Here is a 21,952-nt window from a genome sequence, read left to right as displayed (position 1 = left end):
TTTAGTGGTGTTGGGCAATTCAACATTTGATTAAGAAAGAAAACACAGTACGACAGGTCTGCTGATCAAATTTATTCCAAAGAAAAAAAAAATAATAATAATCATCTGACAATTTACAGGAATATCCCAACATAAATAACTCCCAGCAAATTACAACCAAATCATCCAGGGTGGAAAGAAGTGGAAACAGAAACTGAATATCAAAAGAAAAAAAAGGGACACAAAAATTACACATAAGATACAAAGTTCAGCTCTGACTTTCTCTGTAACTGTTGGAATGAAGCAACAGGGAAATCGGTCCGACAGACGGGTAGCAGCAATACATTTGGAAAGCGGGACAAACATTCAGTTTTTGCTCGAGTTTGTAAACAAACACTGTACTTGGCTGCATGAAACATCTTCCCACACAGCTGTGCGGCACTTGTAGGTACTTCCCAGCTACAATCACGTGTACAATCTGTATTAGGAAGAGAAAAACAGAGAAACAATTGCTGGTTGCCTTGGCTTCACCAGCATCACATGCCTACAATCTTTCAGGGGAGGCAAAACGTGTCTCAGTTTCGCGGCCAATCAGCTTGAAAGGACAATGTACTACATTAGTGCAAAAGATCGAGACTCGAGAGGTAATATTTGAGACATACAGACATTTACGTACTCGACCAAAATCAGGGTTTTACAGTTTCACACAAATTTGTCAAAATTACAGAACTTCTTCTGGACTTGTGACCCAACAGATGGAGAGAATGTCAAACTCTTAACGCAGTGCTCTGACATCTTTTAGTTTGGACATCATCGACCGTATACCGCATAACGTATAACGCAATGAATGTCATCTTTCTTAAACCGTTTTTGGCAAAGTCGCTGGGCTAACAAAAGGTCTCGATCCCCGGTTGTTTTTGACATCAACACACTTTCAGAAGCAGGAATGGCTGAATACATCCAAAGCATGTTCTGCAGGTGGCTTAACCAGGGACTGAGAGCTCCTCCTATTCAGATCCCACATTCCTGAGGGATTTCCAACCCCTCGCTGGACAAAGTAGTGTTCGTCTCCTGAGGAGGGAAGTGTTGCCAAGGAAACAAGACACCAAATTGCCTTGTACCCACTTTGTAACATAACAGTTGGTCTGGCACTTTCTCCCAATAGTCCTGCTGTGTCAGTCACAAAACACCACTAATAAATAGTTTTCACATTCTTCTATAAATGTGGTCTGCGAAGAAGAGCAAGAAATGCAGTGGGGTTTACTGAGGATACAAATACACAGTATATCAACATCTGCAAGTAATAACTGCAGCTCTGGACTCAAAACCTTTACCTCAAAAAATGTGATTTGCCACTAAACACAAATTTCTGAAGTATTTATAGATTTCCCTGAGATGATTATGCTCAGGCTGGTTCTAAGTCAACCATATAATTACAACGAGCTCTTAAAAATCAGCTATGTTGGTCATATTGTTGGTCAAGAATGAGGCCAATCTGTAACACAGAACCAAGTGTAGCATTGCAGCCTTCTAAGGGTGAAATTTACTGAATTGTCACGGTGCTTCCTCAAATCCTAACCTCACATACATGCCTCCCACTCACTGGGCTTTCAGAGAGTTTAGTGCTGGCTGGACTGTGTATCACACCACTATACGTGTTGGCAGTGTAGTTGAGAGTATTGTTTGGAGATGCAGGAGTTTGCAGCTCTGTGAATCTAGTCTCACTTCCCCTGCACCTGGTTTCACTTGTGCACAATTTTCTGGCACCTGGGTTTTCAGAGGTGTAGCAGAAGTTCAGCCCTGGTGGAACTTTCGTGTGTTTGTCAGACTAAATAACCCTCTCTGAGATCGTCCGGGGTCACCGCTGCTCTCCTGACACTCTCACTGGGCCTCCGGCCGCCGCCACGTTTGGAAACAGAATGGATGGTCCTCCAGTCTCGGGACGAAGAGGATCTGGAGGATCGAGCTCCAGACGAGGAGGAGACAGTGGAGGCTGAGGTCTTGGTCGGCTCTGGTGTACCGCTGGGTTCCATGACTGTATTTATGACTGATATCAAAGAACAGAAGACCAAAAATTCTGTCAGCTAACATAACTTTACTCCTTATTTCTTGTATAAAAAGCACAAATTATACAGTTCATCTTGATTTTTGTCTCCAATAGGAAGGATTTCTCACCCTCAAGTTGTCTCTGAACGCTCCGAAGTTCTTTTAAGATAGACACAATTTCCTGAAATGCACATATTTGACTGAGCTTAAACACAACATCATTACCTTGCAAACATCAAGCTTTAAATCAAACACTATTGGTCACGTACCTTGTTGGAAGTGTTGCCAATAGAAAGATCGCTGTCAGCATTAGCATTGGCCTCAATTTCTTCCCAGATATCCACCCTGTCCTGAAACAGTACCCTGTGGGCACAATACCAAGAGCATCCTCACAAACTTTGTCCTCGCCATCAGAGACCATCCATGTTTCTGAAATTTGGCCAATATGGTCTGGAGCTTCTTTCAGCATTTTAAAATAAAGAAAGTACGCTATAACTGTTGCTTATTCTACGATTTCTCGTCGTCATTTAAAAAAACAAAACAAAACAAAAAAACACCCTGTGGCTAAATCTCAAAGGAAACTTTACATCTGCATCTAATCTACTCATAAGATGGAATCTCCTGTCAGTCAGATTATTTGTCTGTGGGCTGACTAAATTACTGTAATTAAATAAGATTAAATACTCAGTGTAATCTGGTTGTCTGATAGGATCAATAAAGCAAGATTAGACGTGGGGTGCATGTTAAGAGTGCGCGATGCCTGTTCCTCTTCACATCTTACTTCATTTTGCCGGCAAGTTGCTCCGTGTTTTCTCTGATGGCCATTATGACCTGATACACAGGATTCAGCATCAAATGGTCCATTACAACCTGCGGGGAAAAAAAAAAAGAAAATCAAAATCAAAAAAAAAAAAAAAAAAAAAAAAAAGATCTTCCAACTCAAGAGAGTATTTAAAAATTAAGCGAAGGAGCTCCTGGTGTCTGACCTCGTCTCTACTTCCTGCCCGTTGTTTGGAGTTCTGCTCACGGTCGCTTGGGCTCTGGTTAGTTTCCCTTTTTGGTGCAGAACTTGTTTGGACCCTGTGGTTTAATCCAGCCTCTGGAGTGTGTGGAACCACCTGGAGAAGACTTTAGAAGTTAGATTTAGGGAGTAAAAAGGGTCAAAAACAATATTGCCCATTATGGAACAGTTTTACTCTATCATACAGCATGATGCATTTCAAATAACAAACTTTAACAGTTGCATATATACACCAGAGCTGGAAATCAAATAATTCTATACAGTGCACTGCTCTGTGCCTTTAAAGCAGTGCAGATAATAAATACAATAACTTGAAAGGTTGCATTTTTAACTCTGAATGAGACGGGCTTTTATTAGCATGGTTGATGCACCTGTTGGTGGGTGGCTGCTGTGGAAACAGTTGAATTGGGCTCCGCTCCGGGCGTTTGTGGCTCTCCGTCACCTGCTACGTCGTGGATCTCTTTGGCTAAGATAGCCAAATCTTTGGCAAGGTCTTGACTTAACCTAGCACCGAGAGGAACATAAAAGAAAACAAAGAAATAATGTCCGGGAGCTTTTGAGTATCAACAGGCAAAAGTTCACTGCCAGCGCGGAGTCGAGCCAACCTTATCCCAGCTGCATAGATTAGATGTGCCAGTGTCTAAGATCAGGTGGGTTATCAGCTGCGGCTGCCTAAGAACAGAGACCCTGAGAACGTGTAATAGACACACATGCTGTCTGTGTTTACAAACTGAAGCCGTTTCAGGGTTTCAGAACTGGATAAATGTGCTGTTAATTCTGCTCAAACAAACTTGGAAGTGCGTCCTAAGTTCTCCTTGTGCGAGCCAGGCCAGCTCATCATAAAAAACATTGTTTCCACTGAAAAGAATCCTCTGTCAAGACTCTTCTCATATGTCATTTAAATAGATACAATAGTGGCTTTCTAACTGTAACTTGAATGTTGTTCACTTGTAAGTCGTTTGGATAAAAGCACAAGCTAAATGACCACATTTAAAAGTAAAAATCCTCGTCCAGGCTTGAAATTGATGCTTAGTTTGTTCTGTTTGTTTTTTTTCCGCAGTAATTCTAAAACTAAAACTTAGCTGGCAAATTACACTCTTAATTTATGTGGTACAGCTTCCCTTGAACCTTAATCCAGACAAATATAGTGAAAATAGAAGTTTGAACCTGTATGTGTGAGACTAGCATTAGAATGAGGCCATGGAAACACACAGATTTACAGTATATGAGCGTCTACACCAAAAAACAGACTCAGTTCATGATATTCCTTACCGTGCAATCTCAGCACTGTGGGCGGACCAGTTCTGGAAGGGCTCTCCCTCATGGTTCTCCTCTTCAGAATCTCTGCTATGGGACTTTGGGTGTCGAGCAACTACTGGCTGGGACCGCAGCTGACTGCGTGGACTTTGAGAAGCTGAGGAAGGTTGGGAGCGTTTGTGTTTAAGATTGCTCCGGTTTGAGTCGTATTCCTCATCTGAGGTAGAGGTATAGTCAGAGCCTTTCTGTCGCCTTCTCGAGCCTTTGTGAATTGGTTTGAGTTACGAAAAGACGATAGAGAAGTTGGGAAAACAAGGGAGAAAAGAAGGTGCCATGAAAGAATACCTCCAGGAAAAAAACACCACCAAGTTTTTCAGATGGTAGTCACCGAGACAATTCCCAGTGTAAGTAAAAGAAGATTCTGTGGACTTTACACAGAACTGAGCACTTAACCTCCACAGTGTAGTAGCTGAGCAGAAAATTAGAACCATTTAGTAACACTGAAAAGCTAAGTATAGGTCAAAAGAAGAACGTTACTCATCATGGCCACATACCCCCAAAGCATGAAGGCACATAAAAACAAGTTCCTGATCATCCTTTACTGTATGAGCACTGTGCAGATGTGGAAAATAAAAAGTTAATGTTTGTAAAGTTAGTGTTACTGCTGTTAGTGAAATCCCAGAGCCAGTTCCCAACTCAAAAAAACGCTTTTGAATGAATAAAAAGGCATCACTTGCTTAACTGTGACCTATAAATGTTTCAAACCAACTCACCACTGTGACAGTGCTAGCTTGGTTGGTCTCCACTCAATGAGACGGCCAGAATGTAGAAGAATGTATTGTACTCACTTGCTGTGCTGCCGGAATATTTGCCACTGCTGGAGCGTCCACGAGTGACTGGAGTTCTGCTGAGTGCTGCCTTCTGTGGCCTTTCCACAGGCTTTGCTCCCGCAGTGGAGACCCTTTGAATGGAGCTTCCGCTCGACTCTGTGCTGCGGTTGGAGAATCCTGTGCTCCTGCCTGTCCACTGTGGGGTGCTAGAGGCCTCTGTGTCACTAGTTGTGTTGAACGAGCCTGACCGCCTACGAGGCAAGGCCAGCATATCCAGTCTGGAGAGTTTCTTAGCTTCCTGGGGCTGCTTAGCGTGGGCGTTGACCGTCTCCTGGGACAGCTTGTCTGTCTCCGTCCCCTCGTTGTCTGAGGATTCTCCCAGGCGGGCCCGGCGGAGCATGGAGGCCCTGGTGGGTCTTGGTGTTGATAAACTGTTGGCACGACTCAAAGCATGAGACACTCCGGAAGTCTTGCTATCCTCCTTCTGAAGGGGAACTGTGTATTTTCTGCTTGTTTGGTAGTTGCTGGACTCCTGATCAGAGTAAGGTAAGCTCTGAGGGTCATCACTTAGGTCTGCAGAGCCACGCTTCTCAACACTACGCCTCAATCCCACTGGCTTCCTGACCGGCTCAGTTTTATTGGCGTTGTTTGATCCATAAGAACGGTGCTTTTCAGATGCAGACTGGTGATTTGAGTCCTGACTAGCTATGCTGGCTGAAGACCTCTCTCTATGGAGGCCACTAGCAGATGTTTTTTTCATTAGTACATTTGGTTTGGTCTGATTGCTATGTTGGCTGACTGTGCTGGAGGTATCTACATCAGAGTCCCCAGAAAGAGAGTCCATAATGGGAGATGGAGTGGTCCCTGACTGTTCTGATTGGAGTTTGGCCTCCAGAACAGCAAGAACATCCTCCGTCTGTTTGAGGTACGAGTGAGTATCCTGACTGTTGGTCCCCTGGAACAATCCAGGGTCTGAAACTCTGTGAATAGGCTTACTACAGATGTTGGGCAGTCTGGCATTGCTAGGCTTCTCCTTAGTGAAGCTCTCCTGTCTGATTAATGATGATATTGTGGCTTCTTTACCTTCTGGATACGGTGTGCCTTGGCTCAGTATGGGGGCTGATGCAGTGGGTTTGATTTTTCCAGGGTCCTGACTGCCTTTTTGTTTAGTAAGTGTAGCTGTTGAGAAAGTTCTGCTCACATATTTTCCCTCAGCCTTGGGGGTGCTGGGCTTTAAGCCTCCACGTTGTGGTTTTGACTCCTCCTCTGACCCGATGTAGAAAGATGTTGACTTAACAGGGAGTCTGGACTTCTCCTCTTTTTGCTTCTCTTCTGGGTCCGACAGCCGTCTCCTACTCTGCTCTACGATGGAGCCTTCATCTGACTTGCTGGCATCACTCAGGCTGTCGGGCTCTACATCGTCCTGCACTGTTAACCTGTGAACACTGTCAAGATTCCTGGGGGCCGCTGAGCTATCGTCTTCGACGTCGAAAGTTGAGTTGGGGTTATAATGGACATGAATAGTGGGAGCTGGAGCGTTGGTCCTGTCCCCCTGTGGTAGCTGCGCGAGGATGCGTCGAGTCTTTGAACCATCAGCATCTGAGCCGTCTGGGTGTCGGCTGAGTGTGGCCTTATGGATGATGGTTCCTCGTGCTGAAGTGAGACAGTTTTAATGCATATTCACCACACATGCTGAAACGGAATATCATTCATATTCATCAGTGTGTCTCATTATCATTTCAAATAGACCAATGTTTCGTTAGGTGGCTTACCCCCTCCTGACAGTTCCATCTGGGCAGGGATGTCAGCGACTGCAGCTGAAGGGCCAGATTCTGTGTAGCTGTCTGCCAAGCTGGCCCAGCAAGACATCCACTTAGGAGCCCCCTGTAACACTGCAGCTGCTGGCTGAACCGGAATGAGAAAACATTCAACTTATTCACAGTCTTTAAAGGTAACATTTTGAATAAAACACATTTGATTATCATGATTTCTCTGGTTAAAAATGGTTAAGATAAACAACTGAATATCAATCTATCAATGAGTATGTAGTAGAGATGCGGAAGAAGTGTAGATTTTGTTTTTAAAATTTGGTTAGACAGGAAAAACCCAAACAACGAAGAACCCAGAGCCTGTGAGGAAAGGAGCCAAATCAGGAAATTAAAAGAGAGACAAGGAGAGAAAATACCAAGAAGCCAAATCATGACTGCAATGCATGCTGATTTATGCATTCAGACATTTGTGGCTTACAGACCCAAAATGTTCATTTACTGTCAATAGAGCTGGTGTTAAAATTATTCTTTCAATCATCAATCCCAACCTGAGAAGGAGGGGTTACCTTTACCAGACTCTGCCCCTGCTCTGGAGCTGGTTTCACCTCCCCACAGCTACTCTGCCTATGCTCCTCCCTGCCCTGAACAATAACAGGCCTAAATGTTGAGGAGGTTTGCGCTTCACTCTGGTTCGTTGGCTCTGGGCTCTCAACAACGCCAAAAACCTGTCAGAAACAAAGAATCGCGAGTGTATAAGTGCAAGAGTGGAGAAAGTGGGGCTAATAACATCCATGGCTCATTCCGGCCAGGATCTAAAGCGGAGGCTGTGAACACCAAAGCCAGATTAATTCTTTTAAGCAACACGCTTTTAGCCATAAGCAACTTCTCTGTAGAATGAACATGAACATAGATGAAGCATCTTGCCTGATCGATCTTGCTCCGTGCCTCTTCAAGCTCTTTATCTTGAAGATCTGTTTCAATAGTGTAGGTTCCTGCGTCACTCAGACTGTCTTCCTCTTCATGTCTCAGGCTCTTAACCTCCACACCCTGAGATGCCGGGGGCATGACGGGGACCTTGAGAGGAACAGGCGTATGGATAGGAGAGGAGGTCTGAGGCTGTAGATGACCACCAGATGGAAGTGGGCTTGTGGGGCTCTGATCAGACTGTGAAACTACCGCTGTGCCTCTCTGTGCTGCTTTGGGAGAACCAGAAGAATTGTTCTCCCAGCTGGAAGCAGAGTTCTGTTTCCTTTTGAGTAGTTCGGCGGTAAATTCCTGTGCAAGTTTGGATCTCCGGCCTACGCTGCTAAAATGTCTTACAGACACAGATGATGAGGAGCGAGAAGAGAAGCTGGTGCTGATCTGGTCTTCTGTCTTTTCCTTTCTTAGAGAACCAGCTCTTTGAAACCCTGTGGAAGCAGACCCCTTCAGTGGGATAGTGTATCGCTGGGTCGGGGGAGTGGTGGAGGACGAAGGTGGGACGGGCCTCTCCTCAGTAGGGCTTGTGCTCTTCCTTGCTGTATCCTGCTGGAGCCGGACACCTGAAGGCTCAGGTGGGGCAGCACTACCGGTGAAGGACTGCGAGCGCTTCTTTCTTGTGTCATCCTCAAAGAATTCAATGACAAAGGCTTGGTGAGGCTCAGACTTGCCCTGAGTGGAAAGAGACTGAGACTCTGGTGGAGAGCGGGACAAAGGTTCTTCGGAGTCTGGGGAGACAAAGTGTTGTGTTTGGGAAGCTCTTAAGTTTTGTGGAGAAACATGAGACTCTATCTGAGGTTCTGAGTGACGGATATCATTTCCATTGATTGCAGGATGCCCTGATTCACTGTGAGAACCATCCTCACTGTGGTTTGCTGATGATGGAGACACAACAAGTTAGCTTGACAGTTAGCACACTACTGCAACTAAAGCAAGTGTTTACAAGCATAAAAGGACATTGTACAAGGGGCCCACCTTTGGTGATCATCAGAACTGATGGCTCGCTGTTTGTGCTATACATGTCTTCACACTGTGACCTCCGCCTCATCATGCTGGCATTGCTCTGGACCAGCCAATCAGCAACTTTGCTTTCTGCTGACATCACCTCTGTAGGTGTGGTAGCAACGCCCGGGGATGGTTGCTTTCGCTGCTGACGGAAAGCAAACTTGGTCACATGGTCTTTGATCTTCATTTTGCCTGGCGTGCATTCATCAAATTCGATCGTGAAGGAGGCGTGGCTTTGGACCACGGGGGTTGTGGGGGTGGAGGGGACACGCTGGGTGGGATCTGAGGTGTCTTTTGTTGGAACCTCGTGAACCTGCGACTCTGGCATTTTGGTAGGTCGCTGCTGGAACTCCTTAGTTGGGATTTCAAAGTAGCTCGGCTCCCGGCGGTAGGAGAACATGGCCTTGGCCTGACTGTCTGACAAAGAACCGTTGACTTCAAATCTGGATACGTCTTTAGCAGGCTCTGTTATCAATAAAGCGACAAGATAACAGTGAATTTAGTAAAGATTTCACACACGACACTCAGAGTACTAAACAAATATAAAAGAAAAAACCATTAGAGCAAAGCATGTCAAACTCTAAGGTATTAAAAAAAAAAGTAGATCAACTGCCATGAAATTTCTAAACAAATCCTAAAAAAGGGGGGCTATAAATAGCATTAAAGATCCAGCTGTTAGGCTGAGAAACTAATAGTTCAGTTGGTTTCTGGATGTGGCCAATGCAGGGGCTGAGTGGTAATCTGTTTCAGTTTGGGCAGTATGAGGAGAACAATCACCCTTCCACCCCCCGCTGGTTGCTTATGGGCTCATAATCCATCACGTGGCAGACAGGCACTTGCCCACTGGCCAGGCAACCACTCCACAACTGGCATTCAGGGACCTGCTTTGGGCTTAACACCATCCAACAGTGACCAACAGAGTGCATCAGTTAGCAGTGCTACAAAAGCTTCTCAATACTATCAATGATCTAATTCACATTTTGTGGGACCATGCAATTCAACTGCAACATAAAATATGTTTTACTTTATAGATACATAGAAAAAAAAAACTAATTAAAAAATAAGAATTAAAAAAAAAAAAAAAGAAGATGCATTTTCTGACCTGGAGACTCCGCTTCTAGCATTTTTCCACCTCTGTTTAGCTTTCTGTGGGCTGCGTCTTCATCCTCCCCCCACCAGGACGGTTGGCCATACAAAGGAGTAGGCTTGGATATTGGGGTATCTGTCGTAGCTAGCAGACGAATGCAAAAACAAGGACACACAAAACGCCATATTATACACTCAGGCATGCAGAGGAAGGGCAGAGTAATAGCAAAGCCAGTATATAAGCCAGTATGTTTATTTCAGTGACATAAAAAAAATAAGGCGTATCATGGTTTGGTGATACAACAAAAAAAATGTTGCACCATAGTGTTACCCTCCTGAAGCAATTGGTGTTTTTACTACACTTTCCCAGGGCCCAAAGAGCGGTGGAGGTCAAACTGTGATACCAGCTGTATCACGCAAACCACCAAAACGTAATCCTCCTCATGTGGTGATGACGCAGTTAATCCTAATCTTCAAAGCAAAAAAACAACACAATGCAGGATAAAGGCTAACCAGTGTTTCTAAACTGAAGCTTCTCGTAGACAGAGACACTCTTTGCTGACTTCGTGGGAGTGGAGATTTATCCGATACAGTGTTTAGTGAGACTCGGCATATCCTGGCACACTATTGCACACATGTCAGCAAGAGCAAGCCTATAAAGGACTTAATCAGATAATCTAGAAGCCACGTTTTTGGGCCGGAGAGTCAGGGCACACAAGCTCTTTGGAGTTTTCTGTGGATACGCAAACCCAAGCATCAACAGCACTTGACCACTGTTGCCTTGGACACACACAATAAGACATCAACAAAGTGACAGGAGAAGCAGAGGGGGCACGCTACTAATTCCTTTCTGCTGACTCAACTCCCCCCTTTTAGCTAAAGAAAACATGGGTGAGCATAAAATAAGTGCACTGCACACATTGCTGGGATATGTAGAATGTATCGTTTCATTAATAAACCAAAAGAAGATGTGCCAAAAAGGGGATAAAATGAAAGAAAAAGCTCTTAACTGAAGAGCTCTGTATTATGGGACATAAAGAGGGAGATTTCAACAGTTTGTGAAAATAACAAACAGCTTTCATTTCTTTGTTAGGCGTGTTTGTGGCCAAATAAACAGCTGCAAATCCTAAAAATATGTGGATGATTTCTAAACTTTAGGTAGTGCTTTTCTGGGTCGGCTGTGTATGGCAGTCACAGGATGAAAAATCACTTAAAAAACAAAAAGGATGAAACATTAGAACATATTCATATTTGTAGTGCTGATGTACAGAACTCTGAACAACCAATTCCACGCCCCATTTCCAAATACTAAAACAGCTCCAGGGCCTGGCAGCATAAAGTAGGCCTGACTGAGTCACACACACCGTACAGTTAAAGTGTCCTGCCCTACAGACAGCTGGAGGGTTGGATTCCCTCCACATCCTGTACAGCTGCGAGGGAAAATGAGCGACAGCACACAGAAAAGGATATATACGTTCAAATATATTCTCAGCTGACAAGTAAGAGATAGAATAGTGTAAAGTTTGTAGAATTAAAGGTCAAAAAGTGTTTAAGAAATCTAAATCTTTGCAGGAAAAAAAAAAGACATAATATTGATGTATCCGATCAAACACATTCAGTTGAGGAGAATGTATTTGGATAAAGTCAATAGAGATACGCAAGAGAGGAAGCTTTCTACACGTGTTCTCTTAAACAAATGGACTTCAAAAAACAGCTTGTTGAGGGTTGGTGTGTAATTCAGCAGAACCGATGCCATTCATTGTAAGTAGCAACTGAAACTTTAGCTGTTTATGATCTGACAAACTTTGAAACACCATCCTTATCATGTTGTGGCTGCACATTGAGCGAGATGGTGAGTTTACAGTGAAGCTATCTCTCTGGTGACCTGACTCACAGCAGCACAGTGCTATGCTACTCTGAGGCCAGGCAATAAGTGCATAGCCACAAGTAAACATGGCTTCACTGGGACTGTTCAAAGAGTTTGAAATGACGGGTTTGTCAGGTCACTTACAGTTCCAATCATGCTCAGATTCTGCTAAGAAATGTCTCAGCTAAAAAACACAGCTCACAAAGCGCTGCAGTTCAATAAAAGGTAGTATGAGGAGCATGAGGCTGCAGACGGAAAAGCTCTATTTTAAGCTCTGGTTGTAGTTTCCCCACTAAACTCACAGGGCCAATTATGAAGCAGAAAGCACAGGGGCTCCTCAGTCAACAACAGCTGGAATAGTTCTGCCAGTGTGAATGAAAATCATTCACAGAGCGCTTCTATTGAACCAACAGTTTGCTGACTGTGAAAACGGCTCTGTGAAAAATGACTTACTCAGTACATCCACGAGGACAGAGTGTGTGACAGAGACTGTAAATACAGACTGGCAAATCCACCAGTGGGTCATGGACAGAAGTGCCAAGTTGGAACTGAGACCTGCAGTTCATCTCCAGCACGTGTTATCATCATCACGCTTGGCGGCACCCCTCCTCTTGTCAGCAGTCAGCCATGGCTGAGAGAGATAAGACTGCTTGTCTTGAACGCTTCTGCCGTTACTCGTGCACGCTCATTCTGCAAACCCCAGGATGTCAGCATCGATTTCATTACAGACAGTACAGGATTGTGGCTTCAGCCTTTCTGCTCACATGGCATCCTAATCTCACACCAGGGAAGCTCTTAATAAAAGAAGCCACAGTTGCTCTATCAAGGGATCTATGGCCAAAGTCATGCTGCACATGGAGACTCACAGACTTCCTCATATGTGAACAGCGTATTCAAATCCTCCTCACTTAGAACCGTTCCCCTTAGGCTAAAAAAAAATTATTACGCCTGCTTCTACTATCATAAAGCCTCTGCTTTCCTGCTAACACGTATCTGCTCTGTTGGCGAGTGTGTGGACTGAATTGTTTACCTGTGAGTGACTGGGCCCTACGTTCAGTCCTGTCCTGCAGTTTGACATTGGAAACACCGTCTTTGCCCTTCTCTAAGCTCTGAAGCTGTTGTTTTTCCTTCATCTTGGCTTCCAGGGATTTTATACTGAGCTGCAACTGGCTGGTGTACTTCTCATGCTGTGCAGAGAGACAGAAGGGAAACAGGATGTGAAAAACCTCCTGCCAACAATCAGTGCAGATGCATTGGTTGTCATACATTTGAGGAAGGATATCCACCGGGGACTTCTTGAGTTTAAACATCTACATGTTATTTTCCTCGTTCTTGTCTGTGCCACTTGAAGAGTTACACAGATGACACAGAGCAGGATAAACACACACAAAAAGATATTCAAATGTTAACGTGATCCTAAGATACTGAGGACTTCAAGCACCTATGTAGTTTACATATCAGAAAAGATTTTTTTTTGTGAAACCCATTACAAGCATTACAGACTGAATTGGTTAAGTGATCACTTTGAAAAAAAGAGCTATGACCATATTACTTGGTAGTGAATATAGAATAAGAATAAGAAACAGGGATCCATACTGAGCAGTTGTTCTAAATATCAGTTTGACTTACTTTCAGCGCTTCTTCTGGGACCTTATGTTGACTCTTCTCCAGGATATACACATGAGCATGTACAGCAGGAGTTAAAGAACTCAAATCTAAATTCCTGTAACCCAATTTATTACCTAAATCTTGTTATACATTCCCTTTCCAGCGCAATAAAACAGATACACACCACAATCCTGCTGCCGAAGGATCATAAATGTGCATCAGGTACTCTTCATTCAGTTTGAGTTTGTGTTTATTTTACACCTTTTCTCCACCTGAGGAGATCAAAATGTCTTCTTCTACCACTGCAGTCCAAACAAGCTCATTTCTCATCCCCCCCCCGCCTCTAACAAATACCATCATGTCCCACACTGTGTGCTCACTTAAGTTGACAAAGATTTCCAAACGTGTCTTTTCTTTTGGTTATCTAAACTACATTTCACAATTCATCATTTTGCTGCTCCGGGGGTCAAAGGGCGCTGGAGCTTTTCTGTCCACAGCTCCACATAATCTAAAACCCCTGACAGGAAAACTGTATGGGCTTAACATGCCATGGCGGTGAAGGACCACCGACGGGAAAGAAAATGCAATAAATGTGTGAGTGAAACAGCTGCTGACCACTGGCTTATTTTGGTGTGTGGGCTGCTAATCATTAACAGTGTAGCAGGAAGTCTGTCTAACAAGAAAAGCGCAAACCCAGGCGCGATTAAGCTAATGACAACACAGTTTGAGTTTTAAAAGAGAAGAATAAAAAAAAAAAAGGATATCGTAACCAAAGCGAATGACATCTGACAGCTTGAGGGTGATGTACGTCTGGTCCGGGATCCTGAGGTCATTCACAAATGTCTGCAAAACAGAATCAAGCTCATCAGTTTCCGTGTTAACAAACTAAATTTGCCCACTCACAGTTAGACTAATTCCTTGTGGCACGCACCCTGGTACTGTAAGGTGCTTTGGAACTGGCCCCATTTCCACTAAAAGTTAATCCAACTCTGATGGGATTACACCATTATGCAATGGCAGGAACAGTTTTGGTTGTTAGGCAGAAATAAATAAACGCACCAGTGCTCGGGCACTTTTGTTGGTTCTTTCTGCCTTAACAGTTGGTCAGGAAGATGGCCATTTTTAATGTTCAGCTTGTTAATTCTGCAGAAACACAAGAATGACGCTGTGCACAAAGAGCAGGTCTCGCTCTGTGCAGAGTAAATAAAGGTAATTGGGGAAGGACTTCAGTTACAGGTCCTCACTCTCGCTCTGATTAGCTTGGCTACGGTTACCAGAGCCAAAAGAAACACTCTGCGAGAACAATGGTGGGTTTCTCTCACTGCCCAAATCTGGGTTTCGTTGGGTCAATGAAGTGGCAACAGAGCAGTAATGGGAGAGGACCACAGAGTGACATACAAAGATTGTGGATGCAAAAAAAAAGAAAAAAAAGGGGGGCCCAAGCCACCAGGAGAAATCCAGCATCATGACTGCCTCGGTTCTACCAGCAGTCTCTGCCACACAGACACATTTTGTTGGCTAAAGCAGGTATTCTGGTGCTGAAGATGGACCAACTCACCCCGTTCAAGCTGCCCAGGTCTTTCACCATGTGCTCGTCTTTGTTTGAGTCATAGTTGATAACAGCATGCTGTTTGTCCACACTGCGAGACTGCAGGAAAAAAAAAAAAAAAAAAACAGTCACAACAGCTGAACTGATTTACTGATAAACTAATTAAACGCTGATGAAAAGAAATCAACTCTGATAATAATCTGCAGATCACTTCATAACACAGCCATGCTTCAAAGACAACTTTAAATGAGAAGAGAACAGAACACAGTCATTTGAAACGGTTTGAATTTAAAATTCCAAACGGCTCGAAAAGAAAACATCAAGAGTCGAAACTCACAAACCGAGTTGTTCTTTAATCAAATTGTCCTCAACATGAAACTACAAAAGATTTGGGGATTTTATCAAAAATGTCTCGCACCAAGGGTCATAGCTGGAAACCATTAATGAAATTTAAGATCTTCAGGGCCTAAAGCCGCACTGAATTAAGAACAAACACTATTCTGAGACAGCGATCACTGCACGGTCTCAAGAACACATCATCAGTGAGCGCAGTTGCATCATCGCATCCACAAATGTACGTTAAAACTCTACCGTGTAAAGAAAGAAACATAAAGATCCAAGATCCAAAAACGCTGCGACCTCCTCTGGACCTGAGCTCTTCGAGATTGACTGATATGATGTGGAAAGCTGCCTCAAGTTCGTTTCTGGAGATCATGGGCCGAGGAGGAGAAGGACCATTCAACTCGGTATCAAGCAGAGCTGAAAGGCTGATCTGAAGGTGTATTAGGCAGTCATTTAAACATTAACACTGAATGATATATGCAGGTTTTAAAGAATCATCTACTCCCGTTGATGTCTATTTCAGGGAGGGCCTTGTTTATTTCGGTAAGATGATACCAAACCGCATTGTGCATAATAACATTATGTTACTGGCCTACCTGCAGTCCAGACCTGTCACTGACATTAAACATTCAGCACATCATCCAACAAAAGTTTGACAAAGGAGACACAGAACTGATGACCGACTGAAACCCTTTACTCAAGAAAAAAAAAAAAAAAAAGAGGAAAATATTTCACCTTCAAAGCGACAACAACTGGCCTCCTGAGGCCTAAAAAGCTAATAAAGGTGTTAAAGAAGAGGTGATGAAGCACAGCGGTAAACACATCTCTGTCTGCCTTTTTTTAGCAGAAATCGTTCCTGAAATCAAATTCTCGAAGAGCAAAAACTTTTTCAAATCAAGTCTTTAACATTCACGGTTTTCCTTGTATGTTCTTGATTTAAATATCTTAATGATTTGTAAATAATTGCATTCGGTACATATCAATGCTTTACACAGCATCTGAATTCATCGAAAAAAGAAGGCTGTAAAAATAATTGTTCGCTGGAGTCTCAAACATCGTGATCACTCAGAATTAGGACACCGGAGCAAAGCCGAGAGTTCGCACGCAGGCTACTGCCTGCAAAAAGCTTTTCCAAATATTGTAACACAATAAACCGAGACTTGATCTTCAAACTTTGCTCTCCGCCTTCAAGTACTCGAGCACGTACCTGCCATTCACAGAACAAAAACACGCTCCCTTCCACATACGCTTCCTTTCATTTTGTGCAGACTGATCGACTGATTCGGGCCGACGTGCACTCTCTTTTCTGCTCATTAGCACTTTGGGCCTCTCCATCACAGAACTCACAAAGATTGTAAATGACTGCCAAACTCATTTGCTGAATTAACATCGCCACCAATGGACATGTTGTCACAAAGCGTTCCAGGCTAACCACGAAGAAAAAAGCTGCAATTATCGTGTCGCTGTCTGTGCCGAAAGCATCCACTCGGTAAACTTCCAAGTTACTTTACTACCCACAGTGATGGGTTTATCGTTAAGTTTAACTCCCTCGATTGGTTTAACTGTGAAGGCTAAAGCGTGGTGATACAACGATCTTAACTCTTTTAACGTCACTTTATCCCTCGCTCTGGCACGGAGCTAGAAAGAGAAAAGAAACGAAACGACAACAAAAACAAACACTATTATTGTTGGAGGTGTACGGGCCAGTCAGTGCTCATGGAGATACAGATCAAACAGCAGCTCCCACAGAAAGTCCAAACACTTTAGGGCAACTACGCAACTGAAATGACTTCTCTGCCTTTCGTGCTAAACAGGATTCTCACGTTCAGACTTTCAGCCGTCGCCTGAACGGAGGGAGGAATGCGTCACATTAGCCACAAAAACATAATAAACTAAAAGATTCAAAACTATTTGCTGCAGATCCTGACTGAGAGCAAAGTCTGGGAGCAGTTCTGATCACTTCAGCAGAGAAACAGACATCCTGCATCATTCCACAGAGGGAGAAGCTGAGGTTTTTCCTGGATCCGATGACGCCTAAAAACCTAACCAGCCCCTGTGGCTGGCAGGGCACTTCTGGGCTTAACACACAAAATAATAGCGTGAACAACAGCCTCTGAGGCAACATTCCTCTTTTGCTGGTCTAAATGCAGAGTGAGAAGAAAAAGGGAGGGAGAATAGTACACAACGACCACAAAGAAATTGCATTTATAACAGACAGCACATGGAAAAAAACAACACAGCGGAATGCTTGAGCAGCAATTTAAGTCATTGTTTGAAAGGCTGTCAGGGGCAGTGAGAGGAGACTGTCGCCAGGTTACACAGTCAGAAATACACGCATGCAAAGCATGCACGGAGCCTCCCACTGGTTTTTCACATATTTATGTGACTAGCTGCCCTGTCACATATCACCACAGAGGAGTGCAACATTTCCATCTGCCATCTTTCACAGATGACACCAAAGGCCTGTTTGCTGTGTAAACCCCACACTTCACGACAGCAGCTCACCTGCAGCATTAGCTCGCAATCATCCCGGCCAACAAAGATCATCTCCCGGGGCAACCTGTGGCGTGTGCCCGAGCTGCTGACCAGAAACCATGACGTCACGCTCATGTTGGGGCCACGTGTCAGGATCTTTTTAGCATCCTGGAAGAAGAAAACAATTGGAATATGCTCAGAGTTTGTAAGGATGGATTAAAATCCAATACCTTTGTCTCTGAACAATGACAGATGTCGTGAGGAAGTTGTCCTGCAACATCTTGGCTTAGTGTAAAGATTACTGAGGGGAAGTTATCACCTCGCCCAAGTTAAACTTGTTTATCTAACCATTGATGTCTGGTCTGCGTTACAATGAAGGAAACGCAATTAAATAACCACCCGCGACATATTTTGTTTGCACATTTCCATGCGTCACTCCCAAAGGCATTTAACAAAATACAAAAAGCAAGATAAACTTTTCTTTTTATTATTATTATTATTATTATTGTGCCCAATGTACATTTCATTTAGGTTTTTCTTTTTAATCTAATTTTGTCTTCTCTGTTTGGACACCATCATGTGCTTGTTGCTTTTCCTAATGGAAAATGTGGTGTTTTGCTCATGAGAGCCACCGTGGGTGGAATATTTTCAATATTTGATTTGTAAGTAATCTGTAATAATTCACATTAGATCACATGCTTATTTGTAGTCCAGGTAGTGACATAAGATGCTTAAGTTCAAAAACTGCGTATATTTCACTGTAGTCTGACTCATACCTGTCTACACAATTCACATAGAAATGTTATTTACTCCAATTAAAGATACGAAAAACACAAACGCGGTATGAACGTTTTAAGAGGCGGTTGGCAAAGTTAAAAAATTAATGTTAGCCAACAACTTCTAGACAAGGTTTTACCTCCTGTAACTTTAGCAAACTACACATAATTCACAGATATACAAGGCAGTGTTTATATATTCATTTCAAACTAATTTACTGCTTCATGAAGGCGGCAGAAACGTTGTTTTTGTGAGTCGTTGACAGGGAGGTTGTTTAGCTAACGCTGGTGAGCGTATTAGACCGAAACAAGCTTCCCACAATGATTTGTTCCCAACAGAGACCTGCTTACCTTTAATGCCTTCTCCGTTTTACGTCTGATTGAAGCCAGCGTTTTAACGGACTACTGCAGATGAAATTCGACGACCGACATGTAGTCAGAACCAGCACATCAGGTGACACCGCACAGGTAAATTTCTAACACACCCTCTTCCTCCTTTGGGAATGACAATCGGGCGAAACTCTCCCCCAACGCCTCTTCGCCATGTCCCGACTCGGTGACGTAGCTGCCCCATCAAACGGGTTTAATCTGAGACGAGGAGGGAGTGCGAGGTCTCACTCTGACTAGTTTCCGGCAGCTGGATAAGGCCTGCGGTGAAATCAAACTGGCCACGCCCTCAAAAAACATAACACGCTTATTCTTTTTTTATTTTTTATTTTTTATCAGTTTCAGAACTGAAAAATTAATATGTTCTAACAAAGAGTTATTGTAAGAGGAAATGGTCATGTTTTTTTGTTTTTTTTGCAATTCTAACAAAATTAATACGCTGTGGTAAAAAGTGAGTCCTCATCTGCCTTTTGTCATTTGTTACCACCAAGTTGTTTAAGTGACATAAATTCTTGACAAAACATTAACATTATCCCTTTAGAAACACCTCAAAGGCAAAGTACGAGATATTATCCAATTATATGCAAATGAAAAGATGTCTGAAAACATCCTTCCAATGGGGACAGCGCATTTTCTTTTCTTTTTTTTTTAAAAAAATCCGTACATAAAGACGCTTTATAATATATTTATTTATATACTTATATCGTGCGGATAACAACAAACCATTGTTCACCTTCTGGTGAGTCATTGTTGTTATAGACGATCTACGGCTGCATTCATAGCCCGACCCATAATGGACTTTGTTTTTTGTTCACTTATACTCTGACTAAAACTAAAAAGAAATTATGTATTTTCTGCTGAAATGAACTAACCTGGGACAGTAACGATAAGCAAAATCAAACAGATTTTTCTGTTAATCACAATGCTTTGTGTTGTAAAAAGCATGTCGCAAATATGAAGCACCAGAAATCACAAGTTCCGTCATCACACCTTGATCTAATATTAACTTGCAACAGGCAGTCTATTTTATCATTTGCTGCCACTTTAATCAAACCAAACCCCTGCTGTTGATGTATGGACATCCGATTTGAAAAATACTTTGAGCCAGACCTCCGCTAGATGGCGCTCTAGGTCCACTTTTCTTTTTGGCTGCTTTTCAGCAAAAGTTGCATTTTTGTCTCTGATTCATTCAGGCAGTTTCTAAGCGTCCACAAACTCAAAGCGACTCCCTGTGTTTATACTATGCATCGACTGTTACCATTCATACATGTTGCTCATAGTGTGTCGGGGATAAGTTTGGAAAAAGGACAAAAATGACCACCTTCAGTCAGTGATGAAAAGCAGTATATGAAATAATTGTAATATATATATCAACATTTATATCAATTAATGCAGAATACAATGATGAATGAATGTTTTAGTCACCTTTATTGAGTGCACTATTTGCTGAAGATCCTCTGAGTTTGGATGGTATCAACCCCTCCACTGCAGGTTTGCTCCTGGTGTAATCAAGGAGCTTGTATAGTCAACCAGTCAAACCTGTTTCCAAGGACCTTACCTTTAACAGATAACCCCCCAGCCTCACAACAAAAGCTGCTCTTTCACTAATTCACCAGTTTGTTCCACAGACACTACTTGTTAGCTTTCTATGCAGGCACAAGCCTTTCAGCCGACGCAGTCCCCTGTAGTGGCTGTTGTTTGGTGTTTTTTTTTTGTTTTTTTGTCATGATCTCTCACTTTAAAAGTCAGATTTCTGGGAAAGAGAGCACCTGCTAAGTGTGGTGAGGGCAGCACTCGTCCTGCTGAGGTTTCCATGCACACACCGAACAAGCCTCAGCCCTTGTCTCAGTGTGGCTGAGCTTGCACTCCCACTGCTGCGACATCAAGAACAAACGCTCAATTATAAAACTGTCAACACCGAACTACTAAATACTGAGCTTTTAATCAAGTAAAAATGGGCTAAACAGCAGCAGCTGATTTGGGCAAACCCAGTTTCTCAAGGCGTCAACATCTTCTCCCAGTTGCATCTTTGTTTATCAGTATGGAACAGTGGCTCCACCTCATCTCATCACCACATCTAAACAGGGGTAATCGCATATTACTTCATATTAGCTCCAATTACTGTATTTTTTCCAGTAAATACATTTGCTTCTAGCACAAAGATTAGAGGATCTCTGGCTCGCAGGCAGCGTGTGAATGAGAACATCCTTCGGGGGGAGACTGGTGGCAGATCAGTTTTGAGCTGTCCAGCTGAAATCAGGTAAGGTGTGATGGTTGTCAGGTGAGCGCCACACTGGGCCCAAGCCTGGGTCTCACTGTGTGATGCTGCTGTGCACTGCATCTGGCCAAAAGACCAATCTGTGAGCCCTGGCTGTCAACATCTGCTCCAGAGACTGTACCATCTGCCCGAGGCCCCGGGGGGAGCGTCTCTCTTCGTCTCAGACCAGCTGCAGAGCCCCAGACGTGGACCCGAGCAGCCTTGCAGAGGCAGAGAACACAGCCAAGACACAGTCAGAGCCACTGAGAGTTGGAACATTTGTCTCACACACTTAGCCATGTTTCACTTGGAAGGCGCAATCTCATCAAGGTTTAGACAAACTGACCCCGTGCGTTATTTATCTTTTAGACCCACAATTTAGTGTCTTTCTTTTATCTCAAAACCCAAGTATCTTTGCACTGATGGTTGGCAGAAAACTCGAGAAAAGATATTCAAAAATTTGCATGTTTAATTAAGAGGAGATTATTACACAAGCGGGTTCAAATGCAAGGACTGGGAAGAAACCTTTGCATAAAATAAACCAACATGACAATTAAAACAAAGCAGCTAAAGGGTGTTTTCAACATTAAGACACCAGAAAAGATTTAGTGGAACGGCTTATCATTGTCCCAAAATATTGCTCATTTAGACATTACAAACTGAGTTAATTTGAAGGTCTTCAAGAGAAGACATACAAAAAAAGATGAGGCCACACAGCTA

The 21,952-nt window shown here is 43.3% G+C and overlaps 1 protein-coding gene across 2 annotated transcripts; it reads right to left on the bottom strand.

The window, feature by feature from the left end:
• Positions 1-63: 63 nt before the first annotated feature.
• On the bottom strand, positions 64-19,152 carry cep170ba (centrosomal protein 170Ba). 2 transcript variants are annotated; one of them, XM_075488055.1, is made up of 19 exons: positions 18,940-19,152; positions 17,843-17,980; positions 15,005-15,094; positions 14,211-14,289; positions 13,468-13,526; positions 12,869-13,025; positions 9,988-10,116; positions 8,856-9,350; positions 7,827-8,755; positions 7,469-7,627; positions 6,906-7,038; positions 5,152-6,786; positions 4,319-4,565; positions 3,418-3,550; positions 3,012-3,143; positions 2,807-2,895; positions 2,295-2,388; positions 2,155-2,206; positions 64-2,026 (listed from the first exon to the last, which is right to left on the bottom strand). In XM_075488055.1, the coding sequence occupies exons 2-19, from the start codon at positions 17,945-17,947 to the stop codon at positions 1,803-1,805; spliced, it is 4,941 nt and encodes a 1,646-aa protein (XP_075344170.1). In that variant the 5' UTR covers positions 17,948-17,980; positions 18,940-19,152; the 3' UTR covers positions 64-1,802. The 2 variants fall into 2 exon arrangements, with proteins under 2 accessions (XP_075344170.1, XP_075344171.1); XM_075488056.1 differs by lacking the exon at positions 7,469-7,627.
• Positions 19,153-21,952: the final 2,800 nt, after the last annotated feature.

The sequence above is a fragment of the Odontesthes bonariensis genome, chromosome 17 (assembly GCF_027942865.1).
Source record: "Odontesthes bonariensis isolate fOdoBon6 chromosome 17, fOdoBon6.hap1, whole genome shotgun sequence".
NCBI classification, from domain to species: domain Eukaryota; kingdom Metazoa; phylum Chordata; class Actinopteri; order Atheriniformes; family Atherinopsidae; genus Odontesthes; species Odontesthes bonariensis.
Note: the sequence above shows the minus strand (reverse complement) of the source record. Positions and strands in the feature narration are given on the sequence as shown.

Bases quoted from the DNA above. Each gene is read 5' to 3' on its own strand.
- cep170ba (XM_075488055.1), bottom strand. From the start codon at position 17,947: ATGAGCGTGACGTCATGGTTTCTGGTCAGCAGCTCGGGCACACGCCAC. The intron at 15,095-17,842 runs GTGAGCTGCTGT...TTTTTCCTGCAG, and splicing joins ATTGCGAGCTAATGCTGCAG to TCTCGCAGTGTGGACAAACA. The intron at 7,039-7,468 runs GTAACCCCTCCT...ATTCCGGTTCAG, and splicing joins AGGGGCAGAGTCTGGTAAAG to CCAGCAGCTGCAGTGTTACA.